The sequence below is a fragment of the Vollenhovia emeryi genome, unplaced genomic scaffold (assembly GCF_000949405.1).
Source record: "Vollenhovia emeryi isolate VEMERY1.0 unplaced genomic scaffold, V.emery_V1.0 DF939142.1, whole genome shotgun sequence".
NCBI lineage: Eukaryota > Metazoa > Arthropoda > Insecta > Hymenoptera > Formicidae > Vollenhovia > Vollenhovia emeryi.
This window is the reverse complement of record NW_011967224.1, coordinates 745,885-768,547: the sequence shown is the minus strand read 5'-3', so window position 1 is coordinate 768,547 and position 22,663 is coordinate 745,885. Positions and strand designations below refer to the sequence as shown.

The 22,663-nt window shown below is 43.0% G+C and overlaps 1 protein-coding gene across 2 annotated transcripts in view; it reads right to left on the bottom strand.

The window, feature by feature from the left end:
* Positions 1–257: 257 nt before the first annotated feature.
* LOC105566759 overlaps positions 258–22,663 on the bottom strand; it is a 47,064-nt gene continuing 24,658 nt past the window's right edge. For both annotated transcript variants that reach the window (XM_012021019.1, XM_012021018.1), the window contains exons 16-21: positions 21,942–22,053; positions 18,141–18,319; positions 13,921–14,084; positions 11,840–12,038; positions 7,937–8,304; positions 258–5,703 (exon numbers count right to left, since the gene is read on the bottom strand). In XM_012021019.1, coding sequence (XP_011876409.1) covers positions 5,436–5,703; positions 7,937–8,304; positions 11,840–12,038; positions 13,921–14,084; positions 18,141–18,319; positions 21,942–22,053 — 1,290 coding nt within the window. In that variant the 3' untranslated portion in view covers positions 258–5,435. The remainder of the gene's footprint in view (positions 5,704–7,936; positions 8,305–11,839; positions 12,039–13,920; positions 14,085–18,140; positions 18,320–21,941; positions 22,054–22,663) is intronic.

Here is a 22,663-nt window from a genome sequence, read left to right as displayed (position 1 = left end):
CAAACGGACGTAGGAACACGGCAATCATCGTACCTCTGTATCAATTGCAGGCGCATTATTATTGCGGATATACTTGGCGGTGCGCCGTATCATTGAACTTTCGGCAATATGCCGCGAACGCGAACGTTGTCATTGGCGACACGCATTACGTTCGAATGTTATAAAATATGCGCTTTTTCTCGTCGCATATAATGGGAGTGATTTTCGGGAATTTTCAGATTGGATTCGAGGCGTGGGGTATTAAGAAAAAAGAAATGTTCCTCTGAACAAAAATCCAGAATTTATTTCAAGTCTCTAAAACATAAGTATAATACTTCGGTGTAGTATAATACTACAGGTCGTGAAAAAAGTATCATCAATAACGTTCGGACGTTACTTTACAACCGTACGCAGCGGTTCGTTTGATACAGTAAAGTGCAATGAAAATCTGAAAGTCTGTGCTTCACGCAAGATAATCACACGGTGAGTTGAGCAAACCAATTTGGCGATTGTATCGTGATGTATAAACGTAGTAACGTCTATATCGAGGTGAAAATGCTTTGAATCTCTGGTAATTGTAAAGTAACGTTATTTACGCGCTTCACCTTTACGTGAGCAATATCTGAAAAAAATTTCAATTGAGACGTTAAAAGTAATGCAGTTTGCTGCAAAACTGCGACAGTCTTGTTTTCGCTGGCAATGAAGTTCCAATTGAAATTGCAGAAATATCGATCCTCGAAAGAAGTAATTAATAAACGTTGAGATAGCTCACGAAACGTGATTACAACATAATTACTAGCATATAATTAATTGCGTTCACCGCTTCCATTTGAGCGTCAAACACGATATGGACGTGTAATACAAATGAATACTTAAATGCTTTTAATTTTTATGTACCCTGTTCTCTCAGTTAGCTGATATCTTCTACTGAATAGCGTCTCACTCGTGTCTCAAGTAGAAGCGTTGCTACACACAGCTATACCGCTAAGAATATTATCGCTAACATAACTTTAGCGGCTTTCAAAACCATCGTTTCTTACAGATACAATTCCTAATATGTAACGATCAACTTCGCCGTCTTTTTCTTTGTCATTTTAATCGTCAATCTAAATTTGACTTGCTTGAAATAAATGGTTTAAAAAATGCATTAGCACTGCAAGGAGCCAAACGATGGTCTTCGAAGATACCGAATATTGTAATACTTTGTTCGCTCATCGAACTGAATGTTTTTGTAATTCTTTTTTTTTTTATAGAGCATCGTCATACGACTCTCTTTGATAATAACGAAAAAAAATACATGCATATATAATATTTAATAATATATTCGATATAGATGAATATATTCAATAAAACGAGATAAGCGTGACACGATCGTTACAATATTATCAAGCATTCCTTTAACCGCGTGCATGAGATAATGTTAGAATAGCTATTATAAGTAGCGTTTTGATTTTTCAGGTACTTTATACACGTTATTATATGTTGTATAAGGCAGATTAAAAATCGTGTCGCGCTTTCGCGATACGAGAGTAAGGTATACTCGAAGTGCGTTACTTAAAATAGTTATCGTTGCAATGAAGGGCGTTGCCTTTCGACTCGTGATATTTTCTTATGCTTTCCGATCTCAAGGAATATCTCCTGACGATATTATTTTATTCCTTCAGATCTCAATGATACGAGAGAAAAAAAAATTTCAATAGCATTTTAAGTAACACGTTACAAAAAGTTCAGCGTAGTATTCCGTTACTTTATAACACTACAATCGTATGAATGTATTATGCGTAAGTCTCTATGTTAGATCGCCATGATCGCTTAAAGTAAGCGCAAGGTCACGCTTGATTATTGAGTTTCATTATCGTTCACGTTAAGTCAGAGATCTTCATTTCATCAAACAATTCCATTGTGATATATAGCGATTGTCACATTAATATATTTTATCGAAAAGTATTCGATGCCATTGACGTTTGTCCGTCTAATAATAGGCAATTAAATAATTGCCACTCTCTTACATGGTGTATCGTAAGTACGTGTGTACTTTATTATTGGATAATTATCCAATAAACTCTCACTCGACACTCGTTCTCCAGTTGGTGTTAAAATAATAACGAGCAAAAAATTTTGTACGTAAACTACGTCTAAATGAAAGATAATCAAATGATTTTACGCTGATTAAAAAAAAATCAGTCACTTTCTCACCGCTACTTTCAATCAAAATTTCAATTAAATCAATCAAAATCCGTAGAGGAAAAATAGCGAAAGATTCGTTCCCGTCCACGTTAGACTGTGGGACTCATTTCTCCGATCGCTATCTGATGTAGCAGTATCTAATTACACTTTTATGATCGATAACAGAATAAGAGTTTTGCTTAACACAGCTTCATCACGACATAATGAAAAACTGTCTTAAATTTCTGATAAACATCAACGTCCGTTATAACGAGACGACAGTCAAGCACATGGAGAGACTGAAATTGTATCTCCACATTCGTTAAACCTACTTTCCTTGCAATTTTTTTTTACATGCGTCGATCGTAAAAAAATCACGAACATTCAATTTGACGCATTAACTCCCCTCGCATTCACGATCTTCTCAACTTTCGTTGTTCACGATCGTTCCAACGTTCGTTATTCGAGATAGTCGCTGTCGTTTGCGATTTACTAACGCGATTTACAATCGCGAAAGTACCGTCCTTAAATATTTTGTCAACTGTTTTCTTTCTCTTTCTCTTTAATACTTTTAAGAAAGCACGGTATACTTTACAATAAAGTACATAAGGCTTCCTTTTATCATTGTTTCCTTCGATGCAGTTAGTGCATCGAATTTGAAAAATACACTCGGCTCACGCCGAGTTCTCATCGACATGATATCGATACTGAATAGAACTATATCTCTATTTAGTGTATGCTCATCTCCTTATCGAGTCTAAGCATCACTGTAAATACTTTGATTTTTCAATCGTAAAACTTTGTCTAAATAAACATTCGCTACTCGTAGCACATGGTACTTACATAAACACAAAAAAAATGAGCTGTCTGCGACCGTACTACCATTCATGCAGGTCGGCGTACTAGATTTTTCGCAATGTAAAATAGAAATTCACAAAACCAGTAGTGTAAAATGACGGTAATTTAATATAGCTAGCAGTCTTGCAAACGAAAAGTTACGTTTCGTTAATATTGCTATTTCTCGGACGTGATATTTTACTGTGATATTTCTTTACAAAGTTGTATATCAAAACGATATCAAACCACCGTTACTTTACACAGCTATAGTTATCCTATCTACACATAGTGTTCGCTATCTCTACGTAGTCAGCAAAATGCCGAATGGACTTACCGACGATTTCGCCTCTCTTACGAGAAGCTTAAGATCTGCACAAGCATGGATCGGAGTCGTTGCGCTGGAGCGCTTACACAGTAAGCATCATGCAAGTTGTAAGCTTTCAATGATCAACCATAAGGCATTTCTCGTTACTTCGCATCGCGCACGTGTGAATTCTGAATGTGGCCAGACTACCACTCACTTTACATCATACATTTTCTCAAAAAGACTTTACAAAATAGATTTCGACAAATTACAGCATGCACGTATCACTCTATCAAAAGCTCGTATCTTTCAAAAATTTCTTAAAAATTATCTTTCTTTTTGGAAAAATAATTTTCGCCTCACACACTCTCTCTCTCCTAGCACAAACTTCGCTTACCATTTCTCTTTAAGTCTATTTATATTAGCCTTCGTTTCATTCTTTAAATACACGAATGTCTTCAAATATCAAAGACACATCTCGAAGGAAATCGATAAATACATTTTTACAATCAGAAATTCTGACTAATTGTGTTAAGAAGTCGTTAGTAGTCTCAAACGACGCGTGTATATATTTCCCTCTGTATTCCTTTCTTTAAAGGATCATACGCGAGAAAAATGAAAGAACTGCCAAAATATATATCACAATCTAAAATTTTCAACCGTATTAACAGAAAATACATATGTATGAATACATCTTCCGACATATGACACTAGATAAGTATCGTTAATAGCATGCACATTGTTATTGATATCAAATGTTCTTAATATGACACAAGATGAAAATTGGAGGTGCAGAATATTTCAGGAATGCATGCAATAGATACTAAAGTGTATATATACATATACATGCACACGCATCTAAATTATTATAATGTGCAAAGTCGTAGTTATTAATATTCACAGTGCATGAACAGTCGATAAATTTCATCGTCGTGATTAAAGTCGATAATTTTTATGTATAAGGCCAGTGCACCAATCGCCATGCACGTGTAGAAAAATTTGTTCGCACAAGCCGTTTTCTGAAAATTCACTGTGCTTAATGTCTTTAAAGCGTGAATATCCGATGTAGCTTGTGTGCGTATGTTTCATACATTTGCGGAGATGTGGGGGGAAAAAGATATCGAAATAAATATTCGTTGTTACGGGAACAAAGGTGACGATATTAGAAGCAGCATTGCGGGAAAATACTTGGAACAAATAGGAAGCTTAGCAGTATGGAATCCAAGTACCATTCCTCAGTAAAATTCATTATAAATGGACTCTCGTCCGTCAAAAATTGTCAAGTCCATTTTATGTTTCCGGTCCTTCGGAAGGAAAACTAAACATTATCCTCCAAGAAAAATACTATGTATAATGAGTAAAATATATAATATATGATCTCTGTATGTATATATATATATATCTATAAATAAATATTTATACACTTCAACAATAACATAGGCTGCTGACGCGCGCAATTTAGAACGATGAGAAAACAACTGTATCGATAATGCTATCTTGCGTCTCGTTGTATTTCGTTTTTGCACGAATACTAAAGTAGAAGATGAGGGTGGTTTTAATTGCGACGTTCGAGATTCGTTGCCAGACTGTCTCCGTACAAATTTAACTAATTACTCAACCGCGAATCTATCACTCCTTCTACACAAACTCTCTACAAAAATATACATATAGCAGACCCGCATCGATACGTATTTAGAATCTAAAATATTCAATTTCTATATGTATATAAAACTGTTCATTTCCCTATTACGTAGTTATGCCGGATGTGGGTAGCTTTTACGTCGTGATAACTTGTGGCCAGAAGTTACAGACTATCGATAGCATTTCGCGTATCATGAGGGAATCAAAATCAGGATATACGCAGGCAGTGAAAAAAAAAATCAGTCACTCGAGTACCGGCGAATCATCTTCCCGAACGCATTGTCGAATTCAACGGGCAATTTAATATTAACAATAAAACCGCGGTTTCTAATAAGCGCGCGCGCTTTCTAAAAAAATTCGTGGACAGCCTTACGCCGCGGGCTGAATCGTTTGAAAATCACGATTCCCGGTGCGTGTCGGAACGGATACGCATATCTTATCCGTTTTCGCCGAAAATCAGTCGATCCTTGGCGTCGATATCTTTCGTATACCTGCCGTATTTACTCACTCACAGCGGCGGTGGCTTCTTAGAGTAGCGCACTAACTCGAACGGCGTGAAATGATTCACAGCCTCGCAACACGGCGGCTGCTGGAAATAACGCCTGACGAGAAAGACTACTAAACAGAAGGCTATTGCCACCCTGGCGATTCGCCATATTCTCTGGGAACTCGGCTTGTCGTCGTGGTTGTCGCCCTTGGCGTTGCTTTTCATTGTTGGCATCAATTCTGCGTCGCTTTTCGACGTATCTGCCCCGCAGACGGCTTTCTTGCGCTTGCTAAAAAATACGAGAAGAAAAAATTTCGATATATATATCTCTCTCTTTCGATGGCCGAAACGAGCGCTGTTCAATACTGCCGGACACCGTGCGCGTTAACGGCGCGTTATTATTTTATCTACATCGTCGATTTTATTTTGTTGAATAATGCGTTAGCTCGCGAGTCGGGCAAACATCTGACCGTTTGTAGGAGAAGCTTGTAGGAGTTCGCGACTGGGAAAATTAATTTATGCCGTCCCGCGGGATAACAGTAGCAAACCGGTAATAGCAAAGTTCGCCGGGAAATCAATTTGGAGATGCGCGTGCACGTAACTTGCAAGATTGGGATTGCAATTACGGCTGGCGCTGTCGTATTTCTCCATTAGGATTACGTAAGTGCATGGATATTTAATTTTTCTGCAAGCACTCTCAGCTCCCGCCTTAATCCGCGAACGGTAGGGGAAGGCTTAAAACATACCGTTGTCCTTAAACCCTAGGCTGTTTACAGACGCGGTAAAGAAAGGCCGAAAAAGAAGAGCGTGAGAAACGTGGCGAAACCGTCAATCGAAGAAAATGGCACTGGTTTTTTATATCTCCTTTTATGACTCCAAGTGCGGCAGATGTTTCACGCCCGCGAAAACTAAACCTATTACCCGCCGCCGCTGAGCGGTGATTGAACGCGCCTATAAAAAGATCCTTAAAACAAAGTTAAATGAGATACACCGCGGTGTATAATTGGAATCTGTAATTGCGCTGGTGAACAATGTCGTGAGCTTGCACTCGGCATATGAGAAGAGATGAAAAAAATAACCGTCGCTTTATCAGGTTATCGGCGCACTGAAAAAAATTTCTGGTTGAATATGGACGAATCAGATAATTCCTTTAGGATTTACCAGAATTCCTTTAGGATTTACCAGAATTTCTGTAGGATTACAGGAATTGGTAAATCCTAAAGGAATTATCTGATTCGTCCATATTCAACCAGAAATTTTTTTCAGTGCGTGACACATTATTTCACTTATTTTTAAATCACTCGAGTGAAGATTAATTAATAAGAAAGTCGTCGCATGCTTAACGTTTAGCAATTATACAATCAAGGGGGTAACCGCTAGCTAAAATGTTGTCCCACCGATTACACGATTTCATCTGATTACAAATAATCTCATCTAATTGCAAATCATTTTCTTACATGCACGTTTAAAAATATGTAACGTTGTTAAAATCTATATTGGATTTCCTCAAAATATATTTTTCTTATTTTACTAACAAGTATTTGCTTGTAGAGATAATTTCAGTTAAGACTGTAGTATTCGGTCACGTTTCCTTGCGTCTCACTTTTCCCACTAGTCTAACCGCGGTCTTAACGAAAAGTAATTTTGTATTTACTGTTTATTGTTCCAAATTTGCGCGCAAAGGTGTATCAACCTTTCAACTCGCTGTTGTTCCAACAGCAACTACTTCAGTCTTATTATGAATAGAATGCGCGCTTATAGGTGTGAACTATGATATATATTTGGATATGCGCTAAAAGAAGTAAATTTTTTTTGGAAAATGAAAACAAGCTGAGAAAACGTTCAAATTTAAGGTTCATTGTCTAAGTGAAGAAACTTGAAAATTAAGACAAACCGATTGCACGGGGATTTCGTAAGAATTTCATAATAATTTCGGAGACACTGTCCCACGATTACATCAAGTGGTTACCCCCCTTGGATACAATGCGCTCCTCCGGCAGGACGTTTCGATGATAACCCGAAAAAAGCAAAAAAATTACGAACAAAATCGCGCGGTTATGGAAGATTTCATTTTGTAATTTGAATTATTTTTTTTAAACCGTGCACTATACCGCAAGAGGAAGGTGCAGTTCACCGTGCTCGTTCTCGGCAAAGTTCTTGTATTCAAATGAGCCGCCTAATGCCCAGCGCTATGGACCAACGACCTCGCGCGTCCCCACATCTAAATAGTCGCCTTCATTCTTTGCTTCCCATTTCGACGTTATGCAAATGGAATGTGAGCGTGGGAGGCAGTTCTTAAATTCTGGACGAGGCCTCATTCTCAAATGCTTCCGTAAATTCGGCGAGCGTTCGTTTATTTATGCGGCTCGATTGTCACCTCGTTCGAACGATATCGTCGCGCGAAATGCGATTGTTCGACTTCAGAACCGAATCAATTGTCGAATAGGCTCGAGATAAAAGTGTTCTGACGCGTAGAAATTTGGAGCAAGATAAGAATGAGCAAAGGTTGTATAGGCACTTACTCTGGGGGATAATGAACTTGATTGGCTGCTCGGCTAGCAGCACGCACGTCCTCGGCATGAGTGCGCAAGATGAGCTCTTTGCACTGCCTCTGCAGGTCGCGCAGCTCGGTCTCGGCGTGCTCGATTCTCTTGCGGAGGTCGGTCAGAGCCTCGCTGTCCGGTGCCAGCTGGGTCTCCAAGCTACGCGTGAGTCGCCGAAGCGCGGCCAATCTGCGCTCGCGCTCGTTCAACTCCTGGTCGCTCCCGCTGTCGGAGATGCCGCTGTCGGAGAGCGAGCCACCCTCCTGCGTGTGGTTGCTCGCGGAGTTACCGGCGAACTTTCCGCAGTGCACCTCCTCCGTCGTCGCATCGTTCAACACCGCATCGTTCTGAAGCACAGAGATCACGGGATCGCGATACTTAGCGAGAGTTGTTTTCATCAATGTTACAACGAGCGTGCCGCGTTAGGATTACGAGCCCTGTACGTTTACGAGAAATTAACTGCGGTTTAAACGCCGTCTCGACATATTGCGACGTTTGAGTTAAGTTTGATCACGGCAGCTGATTAAAGAAAGAAATCTCCTAGGCCGAACTATACAATGAATCGATCGACGTGCGTCGGATTGCGAGATTCTGATAAGTGGCGGGGTATACCCGGGAGGACACGATATCGAATATTGTATAATCCACTCTTGCGCGTCACCGGAGGGCATCGAGAAGCGTATAAGACGATTATATGAAGTATGGGGACGGGGAAAAGACGAGGGTGTAAGGTGGAAAAGCGAGAATAAGGCAGGGATGCTCGATGCTAAATTGATCGTCGCGCGATACGTCAACGAACGTTTCATAAGATTCGCACGGGGCTTTCCGAGATAAAACTGCTCGCTGCGAGCGGACGGAGTTCTTTTTCGATATTTTTCGGGGCACGGGCCACGTGTACCAAAATGCGTGGAGAGTAAATCAATATACTGCCACGAGAAGAGACATACATGTACGCGTCTCAGATCAGATACGCTTGCACTACGGATGCGCGACAGCATGGCGCGAATACTGGCGAAAATGCCAGTGGTAGTGGCCGAGTAGTAGACAGCCGAGAGAGGAAGGGTGGCTGCGCGGAAGAAAGGGTAGGTTTAGGCTGTTTGCAACGGTGGAGACGGAGGGAACGAGCCTCCGGTAATGAAAAGCGCGATCCGCATACCAAGTAGCAACCTTCAACCTAGCCTATATATAAGTCGGTATGTTCTCTCTCTCTTTCTGTTCCTCGTATAACGGATAGTAGGTACGAAGTGAGTCGGGACGGAATCCACGTTGGTCCGAAAGACCAATCGCGCGAGAGAAAACTGCGAGGAACTTCTTATTTCCGGTTACATTCGTGAAGCATATATATATATATATGTATATTATGTATAGCGCAACAAGACGTAAGATATCTCGTATCGGACGTACCTGCAAGAAAAGCGAGATAAAAAGAGTCTACTCGTTTATCTGCGTAACGCAAAATCCGACCCGACTCTCAGAGGGAGACAAAAACCGAGCAGAGAGAGAGAGAGAGAGAGGTTTCTCGTGAATCTGCATTCAATAATTTGCGAGGATGATTTTATTCGCGTTTCTTAAAACGGCGTTTATTATACGTCACAGCTCGAGAGCTCGGGAGCGTGATTGATAAACTGGTTTATCGTAACAAAACGGAATTTTCGTGGTTACAAGCCTTGACTCTACCCGCGGTTGATATTAAATTTGTATTTTTACGCTGATTCCACGGGCCATTCCCGTACGTGACGCGAAAGGGAATCGTTCGGGCGATTAACGATCGGAGTTCCCTGGGGAGCCGCTGGCTCTGAGATGGCCAACACCCTCGATAGCACAACTCGGACTCGCTGTATCCCGGCGCCAAAACTTATCTCCTTTAGCCGGCTACCCAACGGCGGCCTCGCACATACATCGGTTAATATTTTATTTACTGCCTATCAAAACTTATGGATTCTTTTTGCGAACAACGGACGTCCGTCAGTTCGGACTCGCCGGTTCGTCTCGACGATTTGTTACAACGTGAAAAATCTTGCGGTCCGCGTATATCCATTTTGCGCGCGTGTGCATAGGAAAAAATATATATTAACTTTTATAGAATTATGAAGCACCTTCGTAATTTTACCAATTTAGCATCGCTACTGTCTGGCAGGTAACAGCACGAGGAAATAAAAAATTGCAATGTTACAAGGAGGAGAAAAGACTGTAATGTCGAGTGCTTTATTGTAGCCTTTCCTCTTGTTCGGCTCTCCGAAATACTGGTGCCTGGAGACGGAAGGATGGGAGGGGGGAGAGGGGGCGAGAGGACTGTCGCGAGGGGGAAGATGAAGGAGTGAGGGAGAGAAAGCGAAAAGGAGAAAAGGAGAATCGTAATGTCAAGTGCATGAAATTATTCCCTCGAGTGCTGTAGATCGGCAAGACTAAGAACTTTTCGGATTATACCGCCTTGACGGGAGTTTGAATACGTTAAAATATAGACGCGATACACATGGAAAGAAGAAGAAACGAGACGAAAGGAAAGGCTCCTATTATTGGAGTGAGAGTATTGTGTCGTGAGTCGTACGTCTTCTTGACAGGCGAAATGAGCACAGGGACAATTGGAAATTGTTACAGAGCACCTACGCCCGATACGCGGCGTCGAGAGCGGTCGGGTACAGGCTCTCAAAAATATTTTCGACATAAACCATGACAATACACGTCAGCTCGCATCAACGATTTACTTTAATCGCCGTCTCGTCCGATGTCACTCTGATTCCTGTAATATTAATTATAAATGAAGGATGCGCGAGGGGTGAATTCTTGGATTAGCCCAGCGCGCTGGCTTCCGTTAGGTGCACGAATCTCCGTAGACCCGCGCAGTATGTCTTCCCGACAGGCTAAACGAGCGGATAAATCGAAAATCGCGGCCGCGGACCTGCCACTCGTTGCACTTTCAACTACTTTCCTTACGTCCATAAAGCAAAGAACCTGGGCGTAGGACGGGCTTGCCAAGAGATTTACTTTATATGCAAATTAGAGGCGGATATGGTGGAAATAGGGGGATGTGATGGCGTTTAACGGAGACGCGATATCGACAAGTATCATCTGTCAAACGTACCCTCCGACCTGTAGCCCCCCCCTCCCTCCCCCCTCCCTCTCCTACGCGTAACCTTCGCGTGTTCAGACTAGTCGAAGATTTATCTCCTGACGTGCGCCATATGTGGCGCACGTATATACAACCCTCGTTTACGTAACTTTCAATTATTTTTACTTCTCCCAAAAGTTCTAACACTAGCTCTCTGCATAAGTATATTGAACTGTCGCCAAGCGAGGTAACATAAACTTTTTAAAAGTTTGTTACTTTCATTGTTTCTAAAATATTAGAGAAAAGTGATATATTCGAGATCTGATTTCGTTGCTCGTTATGGTAATCGAAAGAAGAAGAAGCCGATATGATATCTCTGGTCAAATCTGTACCACGCAGTCTGAGAAATGCGATTTGCAAGCCGATTTAGCGTGACGTATATCGGAAATACGGGATACACATCCGCATTATAATCTCGTTTTCTTTAGGTAAGTTACATCCCCGAGTTCCGCGACTCTGCCAATCTATGTGGGGGAACGGTTTTATGCACACAAGCGATGCCTCTGGGAATCGTTACCCCATCCACCGGCGTTGAATAATTGCTAACAGCCATCTAACCGATTGAAAATCAAGGATGCGATGGGGATATCTGACATAGAATTCAGATAAGATATTCGTAGTTCGCTAACTATAGTAGTGAGATTAAGAAATGTCGCGTCTACCGTGTAAATCAAGTTGCCGTAATTTCGAATTATTTCCCTACACAGGTCACTTTGCGCAAATTTTATTATTCGATCGGAAAGAATGGCGGATTCGTCTGAAAGAAACGGTACCTGACAATTGATGTCTGGTCCGGACAAAAGCCGCGCGACATGACGAACGGATGAGGCGACCTCGGGAGTAACGCCCGCTTGTAGGGCCATATCTAGAGACGCCAGTGTATCTTTGTCCCTTTGCAAGGCGGACTGCAGTTCGGCCAAGCGCGTACTAAACTGCTTCATGGCTTGCAGGACGGACAGCTGCTGAGTACCCCTGAAAAGAAAAACACAGACATGTGCATTTATAATGTGAACCGCGTATTTTAGTAATATGTATATTTTATTGTATCTTACATGGAAGTTGGTGTTCTTTTAAATAGTTACGCAATGATCATAATTTTGGAAACGAAACTTCTCGTCACTTTAGCGATAGACGACAGTATAGCAACGAGTTAATAGTAAATAACTATACAACACTTTGCACCGAAATATATTAACGCGGAAATATCTTTCCTTCTTCATTGTCGTTTATTTCGCATGAATTATTCATTACTTCTCGAAAGGGTGAATATAAAGAACGCGAAGCAAATTTGGGCAGAAAAATCACGCGAGTCAATACAATAAAAAACGGAAAGAGGGTAAAGCCGTTGTGCAAACATTAAGACGTCGAATTATTAGTAGGCCCTCCCTCCGGCACTATCGGCAAATAAAAACACTTTATTCCAGGTCAATCTGTGAACGTCCCTAGCGAACATAGGAATGAATCGAGGAAGGTTGATCCGGGTCCCTTTTTCGCATTGGCGTATCCACCAGAAGAGTTGATATATTTATAAGCTTTCTACAACATTGATGGGCATTTTGTTCGTCAATTAATTGCGCGAATAATTCGTTCAATAATTTTTTTGTGGAAATCATCTCTCAAGAATAGAAGTGCCTCTTCGTGCCGAACGAAGGGATAGGATTGACCTCTGTAAACCCCAATGGGTCAGTGGTAAACCCCGTTTTGAATGGTCTAAACCCCTATCAAAGGGGGAATCGAGTGCTCATATGGAAATTAAAAGAGGGTTGTAATGATCGCGCTAACTATTCGTCGTTGCTCACCCGAAGACAGACTTTATGACAAAACTTATAGTTTACTATGTAATAATACCTGCTAAAATAACAAATTTTAACTAAATAATCGTAAAAATTTATAAAGCAATGGCGAACTTGTTGCCAGTTATTTAACTTTGATATCAAATTAATTTACAGAGACTAATTTGTCAAGTAAAATCAACTTTATTTCATTCTACAAATTAACAAATAAGGGACGTCCATTTGCATTTGACATTTTCGGTAAAAGTCATGACAGGATGGTGCAAGATTGCATCGCGCTGTCCCTTCCGAATCTCGATCGGTCGCTTTTCTGTTAGAGCTGTCACTCGGAAGAGGTCCGTGATTAAACGCGATCTCCGTTAAAGCTAGTAATCCCACGACACGGGTCAAAATCCCAACGAGGAGAGCCCTTACTGGCGGTACCTATGCCGCTCTCGGTTTCCGCTGTTTGCTTTGGTGGCTTCATTACCTCTCAAAATATTTGCCTAACGTCACACGTCGGCCGGCAAACGGCCAGTCGATGTGATCCAGTGCCAACTATTCTATACGGGACGTACCGCTGAACCCCGCCAGTAAAGACATCTCCAAATTAATCAAGAAAACTATCAAACCGTTTTCTAACTCGTTACTGTAGCGTGATTTTCCCAAAATCCCTTGCAGACCATTAATAAGCTTGCATTCGCGGAGGACGTGTTGTAATTTGTATTCGTACGGGGAAAGCCCGGCTAAGGCAAAAATAACTAAAATGTTGCCGTACAAATAGCGGGGGCATCTACATTGTTTTGTGTTGCGACATACACTAAGTTTACTGCACAAGGCATATGTGGTTGTCTCCACTACTTATGGGTATGACAACCACAGATATAGCTGTCCCAAATATTACTATTTATTGGGGTTGCGCCAACCCTAACTGGACATGTGGTAACCATATCGGTCTCTCCGTGATAAAATAATTAAATGACTGATACAGGTTTTTGGTTTACGGTTCAAATATTTGGCGCACAGTGTATTGCAGCCCCTTCGTTCCGTTTTTCCTCGAGAATAAGTTTATAGCCACTCACTTTTGGCGCGTGTCGTTCCATATTCTATAAAGATCGGCCACGCCATCCTTGAGGGATGTGCAAATTAACGCTGCGGAGACACCGAGACTGGTGGTCAGCTGATGCGCGGACAAGTTTAACTCGACCATCGCCGCCTTGTGATTCTCCAGAACAGTCAGTTCAGCCTGCAAACATAAAATATACATTTTTAGTAGCTGGCTCGCTCGCCTAACTCAAACGAATTACCCGCGGTGCAGGGGCAAACGCGCAGGGGTCGCCCGAGGGTGAAGGTGATGTATAAAGTGGCCACAGACTAAGAATCCGGCCAAGAAGGGATACACGTGGGATCTAAGTGAGTTTTATCGCGTATCCACCGAAACGTCGGATAACTTCCTTCCCCGTGTATCGGTGCAGCATTTTCGTGTCTTTTACTTTCGTATCCGTCGAACTAATCGTCGAAATCGAACGGATATTTCGACGAGTAAGTATAACGAGGAGTAATTTTTTCGAACGTTCCGAAATGTCCGTCTACGATTCATCATCGACGTTATCTCTGTTCGAATGATCACATTGAAAATACATACAAGAGTGAGCGTTGCCGCGATCGGCCAAGACGTAGCGCGAACGTCGGTAGTGATTGCGAAGAGAAGGAAATTACTTTTAAAGAACGGAAGAAGCGAGAGGCGGAGGATATAAGACGCGCGGATGACCGCAAGGGCGAGTTTTACGAGCTTCCCTCGGAGGTCTCCCGCTCGTCACGCGATGAGCGAGAGAAATGGAACGAGAAGACGGAGGTACGGGCTCTCGTTTTCGTTCTCTTACGCCCTGTGTCGCCGTCGTAAACCCGGGTTTATTTATGCGGTCCTCGTCGGTAGCGTCGCGCGGTAGCACGACGGGGATGTGACAACGTGACGTGGTTACTGCATCGTGCCTACAACCCTTATATTTAGCTATGTTGCCGCTGATAAATGCTCGTTCGCATTATTTCTCTCGGCTCGACTCGAAAACTACGCTCCGCACGCGATCGTCGGCCGCGGTGCCTCTTTCTTTCCCATATCGAAGGATTTTTTTTTTCCATAAAACCGCACGGCACACTCGCGACAAGCTGCTGGCAGTTAGCTGGTTTTGTTTGTGCCGTCAAGCGGGGCAAATCGCACGATGAAAAGGAGAACGCGGCCCCCGACGCGGTCGGTATTGCAAAGTGCGCGGCGTGGATTTGCCCCGGTGTGTCCGGCGAAAAGTGGTTGTCATTGATATTCCGGGCACATAGCGAAGGCAGAAGCGACCGTTCCCCGCTTCTACCCCTCTTTTCGTAACCACCCTGCTTCTCTTCGCCGCCACCGCCATCGGTGGGTATCAACGACGCATAACCAGCGGCAGCCGCCGCCGCCGAACCCCCTGCCACCGACTACCCTCGCTCGCCCTCGCCGTGCCCTCGCGGCTCGCGCAGCAGACACGCACATTCCGATCTAATTCAATTTCCAATCAACAGCCAATCAATTGATTCGAATTCGGTATACAGAGCGGTCGCTGCGCGTTCGGGACCTGCATGCCTATGAGGCCGCCCGCCATACTACCGGGCACGTACCCCGTAAAAGTAGAGAATTAGCTTTTTACGTCTCGTAATTCCGCGGTACTAAGTGGAACGGAGATACACTGCCGGTATATTCTAATTGTGCCACCGCTCCCTCCGCGTTGCACCCTCCGCGATGGCACGTAAAGACCGAGTGTTGCGGGGGGGGGAGGGGGAGGAGTAGGTAGATTTCATTTTTAAGAATTACATTTTACCAACCACTGCAAATCTGCCTTCGCGATAAATTTTGGCACTGAAATTTCTTGTGCGTACACACACACACACATTATCGCATATTTCTTTTAAAACAATTCTGAGATTAATTTTATTAATTAGTTACACTGGATGCCACGCGAAATGACCAGGTAAAATTAATTTTGCGACTAAAGCGAACCGCACATACGTTTGTCCGATATTACGCAATAACATAATCAACGAGGCGACGTGCCTCGTCGAATCGCGTCGTACGTTCGGCCCACGCCAACGCGTACGTGCCCCGCAGGACGGACGCGTAGACCCAATTGTGCCCTGCTTAGCGATGCATAATACATAACGGAATGTTCAATTCTGTCTCGCGCGCGTCAGTCTGCGTTTGTTCGCGCCGTTGCGCTTTTCGGGGCCGCGGCCTGCATCCCAATCGGCAACTCTCCACGTGCGTCGCGCGGCGGACAATCATCCGCGATGCGTAATCAGCTTGTTGACGGTCTTCACCCGCGCGGCCGTGCTACGTTTGTGCGTACCGACCCTTTTCGCGACTACACTCCGTCTAGGAAATTGCCGCGTAGCTCCCGCGGATCTTATCGGTCTGGCCGCGTCAAACTTCCCTCGCTATCAGGGACTTTGACGACGGTGAGAGCATGAGAGAAGCGGAGGTAAATGAGAAAAAAAAGAAAAAAAAGGTGAAGCAAAAATGCGACTCCGCGTTCGGACCGGTGCGGATTGGCGGCGAGCTACACATCTCGTGCATAATGCAGCAGAGCGACGAGTTCGCCCGGCAAATGTTGGACGCTAATACATCTTGATGATAGATAGGGAGCATGTGTTTGGTCTTCGCAATGAGGCTGGGGAGGGCGCGGAGGATGTTGCGGGGGTGCGGCGACGGCGGCGGTGGCGGCGGCGGCGGCGGCAGCTTTCACGGAGGGCTTCCGCGGTAGGGCTGAATGTGCCGGGAGGATCGAAGGGGGATGACTCTCGGGGGGTGGAACTCTACCGAGCGGGGTTAGCTAGGTTCGCTCGGCGTTCGCTCTCCGCGCGAGTTGCGATGCCGAGCACGTCGCCGTCAGACGAGCGTACGTGCGACACGACTACGCTTTTACGCCACTACCTCTGCCTCTCTACTTGGTTCCTGACTGCTCTCTCCTACTCTCCTTCTCTACCGCCCCGTCTTCGCCAACGCCTCCCTCATCCCTCGGTCCACCTCCTTCGACCGCTTTCATTTTGTTCCTCCCTCTCCTCCTCCACCCCGACCGCGACTGCTTGGCGAGCTTTCTACCTCCCCAGTTTCTGACTTTTCTGTCTTACCCGCCGTACCAGAGACATTTCCAATAATGCGCTTTCCTATTGCGATTCGATTCCCGAACAACTTGCAGAAATTCGTCAGGAACTGCGTGTCTCGAGATGCACGTCCGAAAAATTCGCGTTTTCCTTTCTTCCGAATTTTTAGGATCGCCGACGTAAGCACTTCCGACCAAATTCTCAGATATTGATACTTCTTAATGACTTCCTCATTAAGATCATGAAGAATTTTAGTAACGAAAATGATGCTTCGTTATCAGTAAATATCTGTTCAGAATTATTCATTTCATAAAAGTACTTTTATGAAGACAATGCTTTAAATTAATATTAATTGGTTCACTATATAAAGAGATGAATAAGATGATTACATCAATAAATTTGATATGATTGCAACTTATTGGGCTTCGTTAAACAGCGAGATCAAAAGTGAATGAATTCCTGTATCAATCGAGTTGCTGTAGAAGATTCCTTGTTTAGCATAAGAGGATATACCTCTATCGGTACGCTTACCGGCCGTGCGTAAGTTATCATACGTGTAATTTACTCACTATCGATAAAAAAGTATATTATAATTTTAAATCGCATCTAAAGCCCACTTTACACGATCTATAATTCGCAACAGAATTCGAGACAGAATTCTATTTAAAAATTTGTATGTATCGTGTAATACAGAAAACATTTGAACAATCAGAATTATAATTATAATGCTCCAATTTTGAAAAGATGCATCAAATATGTGTAGTGCATGAAAATGCGTGATTGATTAATTGTATCTGGTCTAATGAAAAACCTTAAGCATTGATTGCTGTGAATATTTGTGTCCAATCGGCAGGGAAAACGGACCTCATCCATATGTAAATGTTATAACCTACACTAACCTAATCTACAAACATACATATGTCAATTTAATATATGTATGAAATTATAAAATAGAATTCTGTCGCGAATTATAGACCGTGTAAAGCGGGCTTAATAGAAAAAAAATTAACGAAAAGTAATATACATTTCACACGTAATGTTAATAAAATTCACTCCTGAACCTTATCCAAGATTTAACTTCAGGTTAATGTAAACTCGTATGTATCGAAGATTCTTCTTAAAAACTGTACGTGTATATGCGAAGTAAAAATGTGTAATATTGAAGAAAACTTACATTGATCTCGTTAATGTGATCATCGAGCACGTTGGACTGCTCCAAGACGATTTCGTAATTAAGAAATCGATCGCACATGGCTTTCAATTTCTTTCTCATGGCATCCAGGTCGTGGTGAAGTGCGATGACTCTCTGCTGCTCAACTTTCGATGCCAAGGTCTCCCATCTCTCAATCAGACCTAAACGAATTAGACAACATAGCGCAACATTAATAAAACAGCATTTTAAGATGAACAATAACGCTTTACGTTATCCAATCAGTTTTCTTACATCTATTTAGTGAGACAGGCGAATGGAAATATTGAAAATATGTCGGATATCCGCATTCTAAAATTATTTATAGAAAATTAATAAAACTTTAAGTCGTTTTTTCTTCAAATTGACTTAAAGTTATAATTATACAACTTTATACGCAATTGATGTGCCAAAATAACATGCAATGTTACTAATGTCAACTTGGCACAATAGCATGGCAGACTTCTCTGTGTTATTATATGTGGCAATAATTTAACATATGTTACGATACTCGACGCGTGCGTTGAACCGTTTCCTTCCATTCTTTCTCGAGCGAGCCACGTGAAAGAAAGGAAACCAGCAATTATATTTCTATATGTCGTCTCGTTTCCGGGCTTTAAAGAGCGGTACTGTTATCCGTAATAACGGTATCTATAACGATTCGTGGCCCTCATCAGCCGGTTATGTAAAACGTGAGCAAAAAAAGTGTTCAAAAAGGTCAAGATGCTTGTGTCCGTACCGTACGGCTTCCGTGACCTCTTTCCCGCCACTTTCTTTTACGACGGCTACTTTTTCCAGACCGAAACCGCACGGTCAGCATGATAGAAACGATACGAGTGCGGACGATAAAGAAGCAAACGAAGATGGAATTAACGCGGCGTCGCAATGTCGTAAAAGTCACCGGCCGCATCGTCGGAGGAGGGCGTGTACGGAATGCGACAGGAAAAATTCGACGCGTAGAAAGTATCGTGTTTTGCATTGACCTACAGGATATGACGGGCTATACGTACGAGCATGAAAAACGCATTATGAACGCGATACGAGGCTCTCGTACCCTGCATCGTACGATGCATATGTAAACGCGCACCGTGGAAACTCACGCTTCGTGCGATCGTACTCGCCTCGCCTCGCCTCGCCGCGTACGGTCGCCGGAGCGTAAATCGCTATTGAATGCAGCTGGTCCCGGTGTTTTCGCACGACGTAACGCACGATGCGTCTTTCGCGGAAACGTGCATACGTGCTTGCAAATTGACGGTAAACACAAAGGGGGATACGTAAGCGGGTCGAGCGAGTGGCCAGGTTTCTGTTGGCAGTTTCGCTCGGGACGCGACATTAGACTTGTGACTTTCAAGTTTCGCACCCGCGGATATTTCAAGAGCTCTTGTTGCTTTACTTTCGCGAAAATAATTGCGATTTTTTCATTCCGTCCCGGGGAAGTGGAGCGACGATCACGAGCGTCGCGTTATGCGGCACACTGCGCAGTCGCGTCGCGTCGTTTCGAACGGTGATATCGCGGGAATGATCGATGGATTCGGCGGGTAACGGTACGGCGTTACTACACGGACGCCGTATGTTATTACTGCACGCAACAATGCGAAGATCCGGAATTGAAGGACGCTTAAATGCGACGTTTCGTAAATTCGAGACAGACGATCGAGAGACGATATTCGGCGTAGCGCGGCGCCTCTCTCTTCAATTTTCTGAGACAATTCACATTTCGAGAAGTGATGTTTTTATATTATTCAAATTTCCTGCGAGCAGTCTATCCGGACATCTGCTTGTACAATAAGCAGTTAATTCGACCGATGTTCTCATCGCGTAATCGCGTCGGCGGCATTCGCGTGGCTCTACCGTTTACGTCATTTTTGAATATACAACTAATCGCGTCGAGTCGTATGTAATTTCGGCGACGTGTGATGTTCAATGCCGCTAACGACGACGATATTGCAAATCCTTCCACAACGTGAAAAGAAATGAAAAGGAAACTCGAGCAATTGGTATGGTAATTGTTCGACGTTTCTCGGGACTGACGTAGAGCCAATTACAGTAACTGCGCCACGACAGTAATAGAGAAACAATGACGACGAAGGTAATACATACGCGAACTGTGCGGGGTTTCGTACTTTTCCCTTCGCGCGAGCATCGGGATGACAAATTGTAAACGACAGACAGACAAGTTGGACGTCCGGGACGGCGGCTGTCCCGACAAATCGCGGTGACGGTCGGCTGAAGCACGACGGACGGGCGTCCGGTGACGTTCGGGCGCATCGAAACACTGCGAAGCGCGGCGCTCGTTCGCGGGCGAGAGCACTGTGTGCCCACGTGACGCCCCGACGTAGCGGCGATACAATTGCACGAGCGAGCGAGCGAGATGCGATCGCGGATAGCGCGCGGCACTGCCACCACCAGTTCCAATGGCCCTGGGCAACGGTGCGTCGTTAAGTTTCATATAAGGCGCGACTCTCGGGACCCCGAGGTACGTTCACGTTACACGCAGCGTGCGTATCCACCTACGCGCACCTCGGGCATCTCGGTATCCACGTGCACGCGCGATCGACGATCCGACAATCTCGTTAGATTTACGAGCGGAGTAAACTTGTCGTTAATCCGATCTGACGGTTATACGGCACGCTTAATACACTAACATGGCTCGTAAGACAGCCGGAAGCTTTCAGTCGAGGCGTTACGCCTGACACCGATGCCTCGGATAAACAATAACGATTTATAATAATGCACCGTGTGGTCGTTAGGAGCACGAGACGTTTTCATTTTCTGCTTTCTCCTACGCTCGGATGCGCCTATTCGAACTTCGTTAGCTGGAAAGCAAATTGTGTCGTGTATAAAGTCGATTTAGGTGCTGCGAAAGCGCTCACGATTGCTTTACGTTATTTTAATTACAATGTACATTTTGCGTCTTTTAGTTTCACGAGTAACGTTACAAGCATGCGCGTACGAAGAGAAACTAATATTAGTACATGTAGTTTTTATTATGCGTCTCACCGCCACTTTATATTCTTTCATGCATAATTCCTTGCTTTCTATCTTATTTTTGACAGTATTTTTCCGTTTCTACATTCACCCGTGAATTACAGAGGTTTGTAAAGAGCTGAAAACACCGCATTTATCGAGTGACAGTACCAAAATTTGCGCAGGTCGCAAAAGGTTAAAATAAAGAGAAAGTATTAGATGCACTGTAATACATGTTAATAAGCGGATTAACATAAAGACTTTTATTCAACATAAATAATAAAATACATATATACAAAATAGATGAATAATATTAGTCGGATTAAAATCGAGTTAACTCTCCTAAGTTCTTGCTATTCGATGAGTCACGAGTATAAATGTTAAACCGGTCGAACTAGGGCAGTTTCGCAATGATAGATTACAGCTAATTTTGACACAGACAAATTAGAACTTTCATTAGCGCGCTTACTGACGGTAGAAAAGGGCTTGCATGCGATAAAATGGTTGTACGATGGAAACGGACATTTATATATTTTTTTGTTATCTATTCACCTGTCCAACAAAATAAATGCGATTGCACTGATAACGTGAGATAACGGCAGATACGAGCAATGAAATATGAGCACACATTCTCTTTATACAAAGAGTTTTCCCTACGTATATATGTATTAACATGCAGTATGAAAATAGTGTTTCTGGAAGATATCGATTTCACCGGACACCATCAAGAAATAAGTTGGAAGACAAGCCCGGTCAGGCACAAAGTAGTTATAAAGAGGAATGACATGAAATTTATTATCATGAACTGCTTGTACTCACCGCGAATTTTTTTCAAATATTTTTCATTTCGCAATTTCCTGTATCCATTTTGCGGTTCCAGCAGATTCTGCAAACGTCTTAAGTTTTCTTTGCATGCAGACTCCACTTCAGCCTATTAGAGATAGAAAGGATAAATTCCATTAACTAACGTGTCTGCTCTGTCACGACACAGATCAAATAGGAAACAGTGCGCCTAATCAGTCAATTTATTATACTGATCTATTATCTTATTTAAAAGTAAGTAAACGAACGTTTCCTACAATTAAACGATTGTAACAACCTGTTCCACAGTGTCGCGCGATTGTATTATATTTGGCTTATAACATTTACTGTGCAAAACTTTCATAGTAAAGGGTGTTTCAATAAGAAGGAATGATGTTAAACGTGAATTAAAAATCGGTGGTGTACAAAAATGAAAATTTCTTTAATAGAACATGTTTGGTAGGCCATTACAATTAAGTATGGAAGATAATGTTCGCCACGACTCCGGCGGCACACGTCAATCCGCTTATCGAAATTTGCTATCACATCTCGACACAACTGCTCCTGAATCTCTTCAATGTGGCGTGAAATTTCGTCTTTGAGTTGCTGGATGGTGGTAGGCTTGTTGGCATAGACTTTACTCTTCAAATGGCCCCAAATTGAAGAGTAAAGTCTATGCCAACAAGCCTACCACAATCCAGCAACTCAAAGACGAAATTTCACGCCACATTGAAGAGATT